Raw genomic sequence first — 17,659 nt, 5'->3', positions numbered from 1 at the left:
AATTTTAATGGTAGCTAGGATTATTAGAGGAAGTAGATGTGAATATCAGTGAATTATTTGGTTTAACTTATACATTGAACCATAACTGTGAAGATTGTGAATTCAAGTCAAGCACTGAAATCAATTTGGAACGATTCCTCTACTTGATATTACCAGATTGTAAAGCTGGGCCCTTTGAAAATTTAACTAAGTACGCCCATCAAGATAGTATCTGTCCAAACTGCAGATCAGAACTTATATCTACGTTGTTACTACAAAGGTATGGAAAGTATGTCATAGTCATGCAACAAGGTTGCAGAGTGGATGGTACTAAATTAGAAACTGAAATTACAAACTTTATAGCTGGACAAGTTTCTATTTCAAAAAGAACTTTCACAACTACAGCAATCATATTTCATGAAGGAGTTAACATAACTTCTGAACACTACACAATATATTTACGATGTCAAACCGTATGGACATAGTACAATGACATAAAAATGAAATTCAAAACAAGACTTCCTAAAAAATTTCAAAACTCATCTGCTATTTCTAGAACCAAGGTTCTAAGGAAAACGTAGGAAAACAAAATGTGGTATTGGGTTGACATGTATATGGATTATTTGACTAAAAACGCCCATTAAGATATTATCTGTCCAAACTGCAGATCAGAACTTATATCTACGTTGTTACTATAAAGGTATGGAAAATATGTCAGTCATGCTACAAGGTTGCAGAGTGGATGGTACTGAATTAGAAACTGAAATTACAAACTTCATAGCTGGACAAGTTTCTATTTCAAAAAGAACTTTCACAACTACAGCAATCATATTTCATGAAGGAGTTAATATAACTTCTGAACACTACACAATATATTTACGATGTCAAACCGGATGGACATAGTACAATGACATACAAATGAAATTCAAATCAAGACTTCCTAAAAAATTTCCAAACTCATATCTGCTATTTCTAGAACCAAGGTTCTAAGGCAAACGTAGGAAAACAAAATGTGGTATTGGGTTGACATGTATATGGATTATTTGTTTCTGAGATAATATTTGGGCTATTAGGGGTATTGTCTACAGCAAGCTGTTAGAAATGAAAGACCCTTTTTAACTATGTGAAAGGAGGTTATAAAACATTACAGGACTACATTCAGTTACTACAGTTAAAACTATATGGAGTACTAAAACACCAGCAGCCTTAAGTTGCATCTAAGAAGTCTCTTCACCACTAAATAAAAGAAAAATGTGTTTCTTCTATAGCAACTTCTGTCTGTTATGTATTTTTTACATGTACCAAGAAAATTTTAGACATAATTTGGCCTGACTGAGATGATGTTTACAACAGGATATCCAAAATGAAGACTGCCGCATAGTTATTGGACATTATGTACCAGATTTAAAAATATTAGAAACCGTTTTAATATATCGTTGATTTCAATATGTTAGTATTCGATCAGCAACCCACTATTAACAAACCGGTAATGAGTGGGATGCACAGTGTCACATAGTTGTAATGATGTACTGTACGCATTTGTGTTTTGTTTTTTTACAATCCATTGATAGTTTTTCCCTACTGTTTAATGATGATGCTTCATACAGACCACTGTTGGAAATGAAGAAGTGTGAAAGCTAAAAACAGCAAAACAGTTTACTATGTTGTATTAAAGTTTTGGAGTAAAAATATTGTATCTTGTTTTGGTTGTCTAATGTTGAAAATGAAATCCGAATACATTTTACATTGTTTATATTTTTTCACAGTGGTTGCAGATCTGGATAGATTGTGTGTATCAAATCACTAATCTAGTGTTGGTGCCATTGAGTCACTACTCATATACTCATCTCAATATCCAGAAACTACACTTGCACTCATGCAATGACCCATGTAGTACCCATATACTAAACCAATCACCGACACACTACCTATGCACTTATCCAAATACCCAGCACTACCCATACACTCATCCAAACATTCAGAAATGATTCATGCACTCAATCACCCAGGTAGTACCCATGCAGCCATCCACTCACCCAAGCACTACCCATGCATTCATAGAACCACTGAGGCACTACTCTTGCTCTCATCCAATTACCCAGTTACAACTCATGCACTCATCCAATCATCCTGGCACTACTCATACCACCATCCAATCACCCAGTCACAACCCAGGCTCTCATCCAATCAACCAGACACCACCCATGCAGTAATAAAATAAACCAGGCTCTACCGAAGCACACATCCAATCACCCAGGAACTATCTACTCAGGTACACATCAAATCACCCTGGTACTACCCATATACTCATGCAATCACCCAGGAAGGACCCATACATTTTTCCAATCACCTAAACTCTACCCATGCACTCATCCAATCACCCAGGCACTACATATGTACTCATCTAATGAACCCGTCACTACCCATACACTTATCCAATTACCCAAGCACTATGCATGCACTCATGCAGTCACCCAGGCCCTACTGATGCACTCATATAATCACCCAGGCACTACACATGTACTCATCCATTCACCCAGGAACCACCCATGCACATCTACAATCACCCAGGCACTACTCATGCAGTGATTCAATCACCCAGGCACTACTTATGCACTCATCCAGTCATCTAGGCAGTACTCATGCACTCATCACCAAGGCACTGCCTATGCAGTCATCTAATCACCCAAGTGCTTCCCATGCACTCATCCAATTACTCATACACTTATCGAATCACCTTGCATTACCCACATACTCATCCTTTCACCCAGGCCCGCACACACACTCATCCAATCAACCAGGCACTACCCAAGCAGTCATACAATTACCCAGGCTCTATCAGTGCACACATCCAAACACCCAGACAACACTCATGCACTCATCCAATCACCCACACACTGCCCATGCAGTTATCCAATCACCCAGGAACAACCCATGCACTCATTTAATCACTGAGGCAGTACCCATGCAGTCATACAATTAACCAGCCACTACAGATGCTCTCATACAATCACCCAGACACTACCAATGTACTGAAAGATTCACCCAGACAGTACTCTTGCACTCATTCCAACATTCACAGACCACTTATACACTCATTCAATCATCCATGCACCACTCATGTGCTCGTTCTAACATCCATACACCGCTCATGCACTCATTCATTCAACGTATCTTTTTCTAACCAGAAAAGGCGGTTCTGGAAAGAACTATTTTTTTCAGAACAGATTGTTTTTTTTGGGGGGTTTCCTCATTTTTTTTTCCAAATATAAAATGGCAACAAAAGTAACATAATTGTGAGCACTGACTAAAAATACTGATGTATTTTATAAATTGGTCATTAGCTGGAACTTTGTCACCAGGAACAGAGGTTGGAGGTCTGAAGGCTGATGCTCCTTCTCCTTTTCCCACTCTCTGTACAATTTTAAGTTGCTTCTTGTAGTATGTTTTCAAGTAGTACAGCATGTGTACACCATATGTTTTTGCTGTACCTCAAGATAATCTCTTCTGACATAAGCAGCACCTCACCAATTAAGCTGTGATTTTCGATTCACCAGATGGAATAGTGAAAAAATTCCAAGCTATTCTTTGGTAATTCTTTATCAGAAGACTCTTCTTGTGCAGCTGGGACCTCCTGCTCTTGAACTTCAACCAGTTTTAGGTCTTTCTGTGGTTCTTTTGATGCCATTTTATTTTTGCAAAAAATAGCAAGAAATCAGCACAATGTTGAAAATCAGTTTTGGACAGCTCCTATAATAAACTAACCAATACCTGGAAAGTTCAAGAAGGGAGAAATGTTGTTTTACTTCCTTTCATAAAGGAAACTGGGTAAACCAAAGAGATAATTTTATTTGGTAGTCACATGCTATTCGTGAGTACCGACGTAGTCCTGACTTCCAGCATCAACGCAAAAATGGAAAGGTATTTTTGGGAGCTGCTCTTTTTGACAAATGCATTGAGAAAATAAACGGAAACCAATATGCTCCTAAACGGGTACAGTCAAAATTTATGTAAATATTTCAATATATGAGTTTTACAGTTTACCAAAAACACGTGGTATTAGCGACCACCGATGTCATCACGACTTTCCAGTGTCACCACGAACAAGAAAAATACATTTCAGATGCACTTTTTTCAACAAATGCATCCAAAGGGGAACTTTAAATCAAGATCTTACTAAACAGCTAGACTCAAACGCTAAATAAAGCATGTCTATATGTGTGTTTAACACTTTGCCAAAAACATGTGGTTTTCATGACTGCCGACATCATCGCAACTTCCGGTGGCGCCGCAAACAAGAAAAATGCATTACAGATGTAATTTTTTCAACAAATGTATACAAAGAGGAAAGTTAAATAAATATCTTACTAAACAGCTAGACTCTAACTTTAAATAAAACATGTCTATATACCTGTTTAACACTTTCTGAAAAACAGGTGGTATTCGCACCACCAATGTCATACATTTCAAAAACATGCGGTATTCGCCAGGTGTCTTCTGCAATGGTGGCGTCATCGTGAAAACCAAAAATATCTTGAAATAAGATGACTGTTGTATTTTTTAATTAAATACATGACAAATACAACAATAAGTGGTGCACCATGCACATGTAATGTGCAATACCTATAATCATAGAACAAAATACGAGGACATTATAGTTATGAAATAAAATTAAAAACCCCTTAGAAATTCACTGAAAGACTAAAGGCTACAGTGACATTATAGCTAGGAAATAGATTTTGAAAAACCAGAGAAATTCACTGAAAAAAAAACAAAGGTTACAGGGACATTATAGTTAGGAAATAGAATTAAAAGAACCTTAGAAATTCACTGAAAAAGCCAAAGGTTACAGGGGCGTTATAGTTGTGAGTGATGTAATATGTGAGATCATAAGCAGTGCATTGCGGGGCGCAAGTTGCCTGTTAGCTTAGCTAACTATACCTGCTTAATTTCTCTGGTTTTGTACAAGTGAAATGTCAGCCTAACTGTAACGCACCAAAAAACCTTAATTTTTTTCAGAGGATATATATATATATTTATATATATATATCACAAAGTAGCAACCACAAATAGAATGAAACTGCTAGCCAATTTTCCAAATTACAAATATCTAATGTTTTTTCACTCAAATGTTTGAAACCGAACAGGAGAATAAAGGGAACTGTATGTTGGTCCCCAGGGATTAGGTGGTGAGCAGCGCCTATTGATGCACCCTACAACACCACTGACACTCCGAATCTGAATCTTGTGTTCTTCCTTATAAATCCAGTGCAATATACATAGCACAGAGAAGAGCTATTCTGACTGTTGTGGTCTATTCATGTAGGAGAATCCCCCTGAGGCCAGAATGTGTTCATCGTTGATCACAAGCAGAGCCTTCACAGAAGCTGATTCAAACACCTGTCATGGCACCCCTTCATTGCTGACTCGAGGGCTATATCTTGGGGTAAGGCAGAAGCCCTTGTGGGCTCACCACTCCCATTCTCTCAGCTGGAAATGGATGATTCATAGCTGTTTCTCAAAGAACGCTGCTCTTTAGCCCAAGACGTGACGCAAAATTGCTAGAGTTCTGTGACATGTATTGTTCCTATATCTCAGCTCTGCATTTATTTATTTATGTTTTCATATATCACTAACCGGAGCCAGTAGGGTATCACAGCACTTTACGACTGTTAAAAATGGTGTGTGTTTAGGCAGAAAATTCAATATAGTAGTGTTGTTTGGAGAAAGATGAAAACAGCTCTTTTAAACACTCTTCAGTGGTCTGATACATTCATTTGGGATGATCATAATTTTGGTGGGTTAAGGGTGGAGTAACTGAATAGAGAGTAAGGGTTTGAGTTCTTTGTTGAATGAGGCATGTGGGGTTTGGGTCTTATGGCTGGTGAGATGGAATCAGATCAGGGTCCTCAGAAAAAATGAGTTTGCATTCAAAGGAGTCGTGGCCAGGGTGGCTCCTCTGAAGGCACTGAAACCTTGCTGAGACGACCCAATGTTTCATGAAACTGATCAACAAACCTTTTAGGTTTTCAAAGGCAAACTCCCAAAGCAAAAGTTTTTTGTTTTTAAATAACATTTTGAAACTATGGAAGTTTTCTCCCATGGAGTGGGGGGGTCATTATTTCTTTATTTTCATCTCAGTACCACCAGTCTTTCCGTGGCCCTCCCAAATAGAAAAAAGGTACATAGTCTGTCCCTTGTAAATAGTTTGGACGGTCTGATGTACTTACCCCAGCAGCGCTTATTATGTCTGGCCATTGGTGTAGTGTTTTAACTGGCGGAGCCAGTGGGGTACTGCCATTTTAAACATAACAATACTCCTATTTTTAAATAAAGTGGGTGCACAGTCAGGTGGCGCACAGTGTTGGTGGTGGAGTACCCTGTCTGACAATCTCCAAATCAAGCCCCAAGTCAGATAATAACTCTATGGAAAAGTGATCTGGTCTCTTGTGATGGGCAGAACCCTCATGAATCTGACACAAGGGGGTTGGGACATAAATAAAGATTAAAAGGTGAAGACATTTTGCATTTACCACAGAGTGAACTCACCTGTGCTCTTGATTTGAACGAAGGCAGATGATGGTGAAGAGTTGAGAAATCTACAGGAAAAAATTATTACTGGACATGAGTGGTCGAGCCGGTGACACAGGCTATCTATAAAATATATTGGTATATGGATGAAAGAATCTGAACCCAGGTGGCCTGACATGTACTCGTTGTTAGCCCTCCACATGAGTATACCCATCATAGGTTCACTCAGTGATACTCATAAGATCTTATACTCTTATATACTTCACCACGCCTACTGCCAGTCTGTCACAAGGATTAATTTACCCACCTGCACCAACATATGCACCTATGTGGACTGGCATTCACTCCCTGTTAGCGCTCCACATAAGTATAACCATCATAGGTTCCCCCAGTGAAACTCATCAGATCTACACTCTTTTATGTTTCACCACGCCTAATGGCAGTCTGTCTCAGAGATTGATCAACCCACTTGCACTAATGTGAACCCGAGCTCACTTCCATGCCCACAGACCACCTTTGCCAACATGTGCTCATTTATTATCATCCCTGAGAATGTGACTTACCTTACTCTCACCATTGCACAAACTTACTAGTAGGTGCACTGGAACATTATATTATCTCTCAATGATTGACACCATTAACCAAACCGGACTTCAATAACATGATGCAAAACCACAATATTCGAACAGGCAATCTCTGGCTAATGACATAACTACTTCTATTGCTAGTGTTGTGCTGCCCTAGAATCTGAGTCCCGCTGAATCAGTGGTGTGTGTCCAACAGACCATTTGCATTAGCACCCTAGCCTGTGGCTTCCACTTTTCACTGAGAGCCTTCTCTTACGCTGACCATTTTCTACTTAACTGCCAACACCCAAGACCCTAGTACACACCAGAAAGAACATGTGCATCATTGACATTTATGTCCTCAGTGTACAATCAAAGGGATTAAACTACAGAGAAAATTCAAAAATGCTAGGCGACAACCTCCCTGCCATGAGGAGGATAGTAGCATCCTCTACATCTGACCACACCAAAAGCCCCCATTCCTCGTTCCACAAGCATTCATATCTCCACTGCACACTTTGGCTACCAACACAGGTTTACCTGATCTCCTCGCCCTCCAGGAGCTTGCGATATGTTGCGATCTCGATGTCTAGAGCCATTTTAACATTGAGCAGCTCTTGGTACTCTTGGAGGCGGCAGGCCACATCTTCTTTCAGGAGTCGAACAGCATGCTCCTGCTGTTCTATAGTTTGTTGGTAGATACTAATGTCTTTGTAAAATTGGTCTTCCATCTCCTTCATCCGACGCTGGTGATCCTCGTTCTATCAAAGGTAACCAAAACAATTATCCAAAGTAAGACCACTATACTGCTCATAGTGACTCCGGAAATGGTCATGTTCATATTACAAGTGCTCACAGTCCTGACCCACAAGTGAGTATGAATTCCAGACATGTCTGAGTTTCTATCCATTTCCATCTGTCTTTCTCGTTTATGTGGCTCCATCAGGAATGTACTGCTGTGGGCCTTAGGTTTGTACAATGCCTTCGGTAAAAGTGGTTGCAATTTGCACAACGACTTTTACTGATTGCATTTCTTTTGTGCAGCTACATATGGTCAAACATGTTGGTTCACAAAATTGCGATTCATAGGGGGTTGCAATCTGATCTGCCTCATTAGTATGCATGAGGTAGGTTGCAAATTGTGAGCCACTAGAAGAGTGATGGTGCCTCCTGGGCTCTACAGACCACCATGTCTGTGACTGCTTTTGAAGAAAGCTATTTTTTATAAAGCAGGCTATTATCCTTAAAGGAAAACAGGAGGCAGTTGAAAAAAGAAAAGTTTCAAAAATATTTTTCTAACAAAAAGCAGTGGTTCCAGGGATCACTGCCTGCTCCTACAAATGTTTTTTTGCAATATTGACAAAGGAGAAGGGGTCCCAAAAGGACCCCTTCCCATGTGCAAGAGGGTTGCCGCCTACTTTGAGGTGTCAGTAACCTATCAATGGGTTGCAGTGGCAATTGGGCTCACAAACCCCAGTCAACTGATCTGGGTTTAATCCATCATCATTCCTTAGCTCACTCCACCACCCTAGTTCAGACATGGCCATATGCAAATCAGTCTGACCCTGTGCCTCATGGGAACAGTCCAGCCCGAACTGCCAAGCCATGTCTTCCCTGGACCGGAAACAAGCATCCTGGGACCGGTTTCAGGTTCATAACCCTCATCAGCTAGGCTATCCATACACTGCCTGCCTGCTGACACCAATGGAACCCTGCACAAGGATTCTCTGAGCGAGGTGTGAGGCTGTGCACTGATTGGCCCATTGCCTGTGTGCAGTATTGGCTCTGGGACTCATGCATGTCCGGAGTGGGCCACCTTGTTAAGAGCCATATCGGAAACACTGGGCGGGAAGTACCAAGCCACATCATGGGGGCCCAGTATGCCAGAGGGGGGTCACCAGTGAACTGAGTTTGGGCCAGATGTGCAGGGCTTGTAAATGCAGAAATCAGTGACCCAGTACACCAAGAGGGGCCACTGTAGTGAGGGCAATTGCATAAGGAGGTTCTGCTCCTGGATCGTGATTAATGCGGCAACCCCGTATGCCAGGAGAGGCCACCGGTGCAACTTTGGCCCAGGGTTCTGATCAAAAGAGAACTGCTGTCACCAGCAGGTTGAGCCTTCCTGCTGTTATTTGCAGTTGACAAAGTCCCTCTAGTTAATGAGACACTGCTGAGGACATCACACCCTCGTTGGAGCTTCGGTTGGGAACCGGAGGACTATACCAGCACACCCTGCCCCTGTTCTGGGGGAAGAGCAGCTTCCCTTTCATGTTAGCCCAGCAGGAACAGGTCCAATCACTGTAAACTGACCTTCAGCACTGTTTGACATAAAGAACCTGTGCTGCCTGTTGTTGGTGCATTCCCCACGTGTGGCCGAACTCCGCCCTACAGGATTCAGACTTGGCACTTCCTGCGGCGAGGACACTCACTGCACTGCTGAACACTGCCATACCACTGGAGCAGGTAAGAATAAAACCAGCCCTTGGGGGCCCTAGGGAATTTTCTGCAAATGATACTGCAGCACCATAGACACTATTGTTTTATTGTTTTTGAATGTAGTCTACCTTTACATGTGTAGAAATATAAATAAAATACTTATTTTTTCTTTAACTTGAGCATTGAACTAGAGATTGATTTATTTTTTGCACTGTTTGCATTTTGAGTTGAGTCATGTTCACTGACCTGTGTCTACACCCACCATCCCCCCGAGGGAGCCTTGACCGATTGACCACAGTTACCACTGAGAGCCAAGTGCAGAAGGTGTAGTTGGCCCATTTGCTCAGGACCCATAGTAGGCCAGTGCTGGTGCGTTCACTGCTAGTGGCCCAACCTCGCTGTACCGGATTTTGACTTGGGACTGCCTGTGAAGAGAACACTCCCATACCGTTAGACAAGATAAAACTAAAACTGTCCCTTTGGGGTCCCAAGGGAACTTGCTGCAAATGGTACTGCGGCACCATAGATACTATTGTGTTATTGTTTCTGAATGTAACATACCTTTACATGTGTAGAGTTATAATTAAAATACTTATTTTTTCTTTAACATGTACATTGGACTGGACATTGATTTATTGTGTGCACTGCTTGCATTTTGAGTTATGAGTCATTTTCACTGACCTGTGTCTACAGCCACCATCCCCCGAGGGAGACTTGACTGATTGACCACAGCTACCACTGAGAGCCAAGTGCAAAATGTATACTTGGCCCAGTTGCTAAGGACCCATAGTAAGCTGGGCACCTGGACAGCAGGAGTAAAAGGCCTGAACTACCACGATTGGACCGAGCAGCCACTGTGGGCCCTGACTTCCCATTATTTCCTCATCTTGGAGTTGCCATTACTGGTGGTCCCGGTAATTCTGGGATGTAGAAATAACAGGAAATGCAAGTTGTTCAGGTATAATATGCAAAAGAGGGTGTTTTCACTCTGATTGTCACATTTCTGGTCTATCATCTCCCAACCCTGTGTGTAAAAACAAAACTTGCCATCTCAATGGGCTTGGTAATTCTTGCTACCATGCCCATAGTGTAATGAGAGCCCAATGCAGGCTCTGCCTGATTGGCTGTCCTCTCCATCCTCTTCCTCCAAGATTCTGACACCTGGTTAGTGTTAATGGGACAAGAGAAAGACTCACAGAGATTCTAATGTTTGGAACGTAATGGATAGCACAAAGTTGATCAACATCACTTTAATAGTTTATAAGGCCTACACTTGAACCCTGAGACAGGGTAGCTTCAGCCGCTCCCTGGCTCTACCCTCCCTCTTCCCAGTCATTTTTCCTTCATCTATGATATTGGGCACATTGATATAATTATCCTGCATCACTGCCGACGTCATGCTGGAGTGTGACCTGAAACTGGGTGGAGGTTGGGTCCCGAGCAGAGTGCAGCTGTGGTGATTCCTTACATTAACCATCTGACAGTGGTAGCCCTAGCTTTATCAAGCACATCATTGTACATAAAGGTCACAAACAGTTGATCTGGCAAACGCAGGTACTGTCCTTAGTCTAGATAAATACACATGGGCCATTTAAAGTCCGGATTATACTGGATCTTCTCAATTGACAAGGTTTGGGGGCCTGTAAAAATTTTCAGAAGAGATGGAACCCCAAAACGCATGGAATGAACTAAGGACAGCTTCTGAGATCAACTCTTTCCAACTGGAACATCCTGAAGTGCCAAGAAAAACAAACGACTTCTTGCTCTCTTATGCACCAGGCCGATGTTGTGGGCACTAAGAAGGCCAGCTTCAATGGAAGCTATTGCATGTAACGGGATGCAACAATTTAAAAGGCCTGCACATCTCTCTGGCAAGAACTAGCTGAAGTCCAAGGAGTGCATTTAGCCTGTCAAATGTTTCTTGATGATGTTTAAAGCAGTGAACAACAATACCACAGACTCCAATGACGGTGCTGTAGATTTTGCATTTTTACCCCTGCTTACCTGTTCCAGCCAGGTGGGGAGAAAAAGGTTTTACATCAACTGGGCAAGTCAATTATGAGGGTTGTGGTGTATTATATGGTATGGTGGTCCTTTTGTAGTAGTTGGAGTTGGTTTGACTGGGAAATCTGGCAAGGATAGGAATACAGGTAGTTCACTGAGCTCCCAAGTCTGTTGAGTGTCATGGATCAACTCAACTCTTCACCTTCCCTTGGAGCTCAGGGAATGGTAATATTACCCAGTTATGTATAGAAGTAAACCTGCTGAAGCTGAAAGAAGACCACCAGCAGGGTCAGGGCCTTGGTAGAGACCAGAGGGGAGGTGTTGAGACCAATTTACAGTATTCTTTGCTGGCAGTGTGGGTTTCACTGTTAACTGGAAATACTTCTTGCGTTTCTTCAGGACAGGCCTTGAGGGTTCACTCAGCACATTGAGTTATTGCTGGGGATAGCTGTCAATGCCTGAGCCAAAGTCATCATGATGATATTCTGCACAGGGAGTAACTGATTTAGATCATAAAGATTAAATAAGGGACAGGGCCACCACTTATTTGAAGTTGTGGGAAGTAGGCTCCATGCCCATGTTCTAGTGTCAGAGTAGCTCAAATGTTCCCAAACACAGGAACTTTCTATATTTTGCAGAATTGCATATGATGAATTGGGGGGCAGAGTGGGCCTGGAAAGTGGTGGCAGAGGCAGATATAGAATTAGTTACTTACCTGTAACTGCAGTTCTCCACCGTTGGTATCTTTTATATATTCAAATGCTTGAATCATTGCCAGTAGTCAGACCGGGAGTCCTCTGCACATTATAATAGCAGTACTTAGTATTAAAATGGCCATAGGCTGAAACAATATTATCTATTTAGTAGCACATTAACCTCATTTGTAGGAACCCAAACTTCAGTCAATGAGGAGGAAGCTTAAGCTCTCCTACTCCCCAACATCACCATAGTTCAGATTTCAACCGAGTGTTATGTGTGAGGGAATTCCATACCAGAACTCTGGTCTAACCTTTTCAACAAAACTAAAACTGATATTTTTTTTATCCGACCAGAATTTAAACCAGCCCTACCTTCAGCACAGAAGTACTGAGAGTTGTTTTACGGTAGATTCTGTCTTTTATCTGACAGACAACTGTCGCCAATTGTCATCATGGCTGACGGAGAGAAGAAATCTCTTTTCAAACCTTATTCATCTTGTGGACACTAATGACCCACATTCTCAGTGTGTTTATTGTCTTTCTTGCTCCTCCAAGCACTTGCAGGAAGGCAACACAGAAAAGGAGACTTATACAGTTTGCTGAACTGGATAGATTTGGCACAGTGCTTGCAACAACCTCCTCAATTAGCAAACGGGAAAACTATGTCTCTAAACATCTAGACATTATCAGAAGGATCACTCGGTAATAAAGAAGAAAACATCTTCAAAATATGTATCCTGAAAGGAAACCTTATGGATGACAATATCATCCATGATGACAAGAACATGTCAACGAGACCTTCAATGACAAAACCAATGAAGGTGACATCCCTGCCATTGACAACAACATCAGAGTCAACACTGCCTTTGATGACATTGATGAGGTCAACCCTGTCGTCGACAACACAGACAATATCAACTTTGCAGTCAACTGCACCTTGGCGACAAATTCTCCAATATTAGATAACACAGCTGTTCTCACCAATGAGAGGACCTATGTGTCTTCTGTGTCAAGTGGTGTGGGCCACTGGAGAGACAAAATGGACAATAGGGAAGTGTTGGGTACTTCTGGGCCCCAGTTAAACAGTAGGGATCAGATTCGTACTCCTCCTGGAACATCTACTCTTCACCTGTCTGCTTCTTGAGAAAAGAGGATGCTCAGGCTTGAACTCAGGCCCAAAAAGAATCCTAGACTTTAAAGTCTGAAAGGTGTTGCATCTCTGAAAGAGGGTTGGTGATCTTTGTGGTACCCTTTGGATGGAACTTGGCAATTTCATTGTGACCACTCAGCCAAGTCTTCCCGCCATAAGCTGGACCCAATAGACCAATAAGCCACCTAGATAGCAGCTAACCCCCCAAAGGCAAAACCCTCGACCTCATCCTGTGAACTTGATCCAAATTTAACTGCAAGGCCCATAACCCCTGGATTGGACTGACCACTTTACCATCCCCTTCTTCATACATCTCAAGTCAACCAAAAAGAAACAAGCTATCATTTTAGACCTACAAAGACATCCCCATGGAAGCCCTTCAAGAAGACCACCTCAACCTGTGTAGCTCCCTCTATTCCACAAGAGATATCAACAATGTCTTGATGCTAGCAACATATTCTGGAAGAAATATGTAAAACTCACAGAACCAATGTAACATGGTCCTCCAAACATGAACCTACATCACTATGGTGCAACCAAGACTCTCAGATAATAAACATAATTTAGAGGAATAGAGAGGAACATAAGTTATTGGTCCTTTGATGAAGACAGGCCAGCACTAGATAACCAGTGGGAATTCTTTACAGATTTGATGTTGGTGGGCTACTTGTACTGCTTGGTGACCCATGGAGGAATTGTATTTCTTTGTTGGATCAAGATACATCATTGCAGGTTTCTTACTGTAGGGTTGCTGATTTTGGATGGGTTGGTTGCTGTCTTCCCAAGTCATAAACTTGTCACAGTTTCATCACAAGAAGCATTTGGAAAGAAAATCAGAAATAACAGTCTCCTGCAAGACAACAAATTGAGCTTCACACAATGATGCAGCAGATAAGTAGATGCTCTTCAAATAGTTGATAGTAAATCCCTACTCAACAACAATAAATACCTGCTTCTTGATACTTCTCACTCTCTCTGTGGCCTTTGAAACATTGGACTATCAGGCACGGGGAACAAGCATGTATTTCGCTGATACAGCACTTCAATGGTTTGCCTGCTCATTCGCTAACTGTCACAACCTCACACAGCTAGAAACTATAAGACCCCAAAAACTTGTTTTACTGTTAAGCACCCCAGCTTTCTTACCTCTCTAGCAACTTCTTGAACCTCTAGATAGAACCCCTAGGTTCCTTACACACTGACAATATTAAGATCTTTTGCAACTCTACCTCAAAAGCTCCACAGCTAATGTAGTTCAGTGACTTGCGATAATCCAGAAGTGGGTGTTATGTACCTACCTCAAACTCAACCCAAAAAAGACTATTGTTGATCACCAACAGCTGCAACAGACCTCGGATTTAATTGTGTCTATCAAACATGAACAAATATGGCTTCAATCTGCGCCCACACAGCTGACAGGCAAGACAAAATCCATTGAAATTACACTTTATTAATGCCTCGCCTTCAAAGGATACACGTCCTAGAAAAACAATAGAGCATGGTACCATACCTCCTGCCTGACAAAATATGAAACCCTTCCTTCTAGAAGTCTATTTCAGAGTAATCCAAGACGGGATAATGCTCTAAGTTATTCCAACTCTCCCTTGTCTCCAGTCTCCAAATGACATGGTTTGCAAATACCAGCCTGGAAATCACTGGTCCACAAATTCTGGGCCCTTAGACATCGGACCCATTTGTGGTGATGCAGCATCTGAGAGCAGTTGGACCTCACTTGCACTATTCCTGTGCAATGGGGATGGCTGCAGATGCTCCACTAGCTCTCTCTTCTCCTACTCTGCCCATTTTCTTCATGTATGCCACCAATTTTGGCTTTCTATGTTCTCTGCTAGCGGAAGAAACAAGCAGATTTGGACTCAGTTTCCTAGGTCAGCATGTTATTTTCCATAATGAGAAAAATAACTCAAACTCCAGACTGAGATGCAGAGATACAGCTGGGTTCATAATGAGCTTCAAAGAAGTGCAAAAAGGGAAAAAAGCCTTCTCCACCTACACGCTTAGGAACTGAAACAACATATACATCAACATTAATATTACTTTGATCATCCTGACATTCAGAAAGAAATTGAAGACGCATCTTTTCTAAGAGCCTTACCTTTCTGCACGATAGGAACATACCTGTTACTTGATACAATCTTTAATCTCTCATCAGCTGGTAAGTGCGCTGTTGCTTTGCAGCTAGGTAAAGCTACAGCTATACATACAAAGACTGTGCTTGTCCTGCATGACTGGGTGACTTAAATTGTTGAAAGATTGAACACGTTTTTCCTACTGAAAGAGAATTTGATTACATTTTCCTAAGTCTCCTGCTTTAGTTCTAGAGATTTTAGTAACTCACGCTGAATCATGCTAGTATAGGAGGCCATAGTACATCAGCAGCTTCCATTTCTCAGCCTCCTAGACTAGGCTGAGCATAAACCTACTCTTCATGGGTATAGTGCAGGTGTAAAGAGGCTCTACTTGAGTTTAAAACATTAGCTCACAATTATGGTGTTTGTATTGGGCTACCATAGGGAAAGACCACTGGACACCTACAAAAATGTACATTAACAGTGGCTCATGGAACATCAAAAGGATAAACAACCCCATAAAGTGACAGGAAATAATTTCACACTGGATAAACTGGGTTCTAACGTTACATTCATCCAGGTAATACATTTAGATGAGAAAGAAACCTTAAAGTTCAAAAGGAAATGGGTGCGTAAAATTGTCTTCTCACTAGCCAATAAGAACAAGCATTTGCAATGAAATAGGTCTCGCATTTACAAGAGTTTGAGCTATTAGCATTGTAAATGACAATGCCATTTATTTGTTTTGAAAACCTGCAAGCGGTGCATAAACGCACACTTTGGGCTTATAGTCCTTGCTTATGAGAAGCAAGGCTGGCAGTAAAAGAGGCGCAGTTACTGCCAGCCTTGCTTTTCATAAGCAATGACTAGAAGTACAAAGTGTGTGCTTACGCGACGCTTTCAGGTTTTCAAAACACAATAATAAAAGGCATTGTCATTTATAATCAAACACAATAAGGAGCTATAGGGGCAGAGAACAGGTCTTCCCCCACTCTGAGACTTATGCACAACAAAGGACCTGTTCACACGGTGATATCACAGCTTGTAATCCTAAAGCAGTTGTCATACATTTAGACAGTCTATTGAGCCAGTGGTTGCACCATCTGTACTCCTGCAGGAACGGATCACCAAAAAAGAAGGAAAAGTTTATAAGAATTAAAATCTATCTATGTAAACAGTGACCTGTGTCTATAAATACCCTAAATGTGGTGAAAAGATGTGGAAAAGGAATGGTGGTGCCTCACGGTAGCAACACCAGGGAGGATAAAGCAGGAAGGTACTCGCCTACTACCTCAAGGTCTCATCATCAGCTACCACCACTCCAAAACAGAAAATGTAAAGAAGAATGAGAGTGAGTAGGAAAAACCCCAAAAGACAAGGTGCTAGGGTGTGTGATAAAGATTAACTGTGCAACAATTCGTTCACCAGATACAACCCCACAATTAGGACCTGGGGATCAAGATATCGCTCCCCTTGTCCCTATCTAAAAACTGAGCAGGATCACACTTGCTATCAATTTTTATTCTGTGCTGTGTGTCTGCTCATTTAAAACGCCGACATGTTTCATTGCCACAGGAGAGACTCACGGCAATTTCTTCAGGGCGTGGGTCTGTCGCTTCACCCTGCACCAACACTTGTCTATTAAAAACAATTCTATTGGAGACACAGGGAAACAAAAGATAGACAGACAACACATAACATAATTAGTTGGCATCTAATCACAGAAAAAACGTAATGCAGTATGAGAGACTTCCCTCACTGATTTTTATCATAAAATTTACCGGGATGTAGCCCATCATGGGCATACCTTTACCCTCGAGCACTTATGTATGTGCGTTCAATCACTCCTTCAAAGGCTCTTCCAGTCACTTCCTATCATGAATCTGTAAAGCATAGCAGAGTATCATGAGACCATAGGTGATTCAAACTGCACAACTTCCAACACCTGTATTCTTCCATTATACCCTTAGTCTTAAATGACAGCGCACGTGCTGGCATTTGTTAAGTATATCCACCTATCTCAAGCACATACTCTCACTATGGCATTTACGAGTGGGGAAATGGGGACTATCCCTTGCTATGTTGTTACTATTTATCTTGAAGCCTTGCCCCCGTTTAGCCTGTTTACATATCCCCCTATTTCAAGCATATACTCTCACTATAGCATTTACGAATGGAGGATGGGAACTATCCCTTGCTATCTTGTTA

The 17,659-nt window shown here is 41.6% G+C and overlaps 1 protein-coding gene across 1 annotated transcript in view; it reads right to left on the bottom strand.

Annotated features, from left to right (window-relative positions):
* LOC146833291 (uncharacterized) overlaps positions 1 to 17,659 on the bottom strand; it is a 315,536-nt gene that overhangs the window by 80,606 nt on the left and 217,271 nt on the right. Inside the window, exons 6-7 of the mRNA XM_085601001.1 lie at positions 7,617 to 7,837; positions 6,529 to 6,578 (exon numbers count right to left, since the gene is read on the bottom strand). Of these exons, the coding sequence (XP_085457127.1) occupies positions 6,529 to 6,578; positions 7,617 to 7,837 (271 nt within the window). The remainder of the gene's footprint in view (positions 1 to 6,528; positions 6,579 to 7,616; positions 7,838 to 17,659) is intronic.

Source organism: Triturus cristatus, chromosome 4_2, assembly GCF_964204655.1.
Source record: "Triturus cristatus chromosome 4_2, aTriCri1.1, whole genome shotgun sequence".
Lineage (NCBI taxonomy): Eukaryota > Metazoa > Chordata > Amphibia > Caudata > Salamandridae > Triturus > Triturus cristatus.
This window is presented reverse-complemented; position numbering and strand designations above follow the sequence as displayed.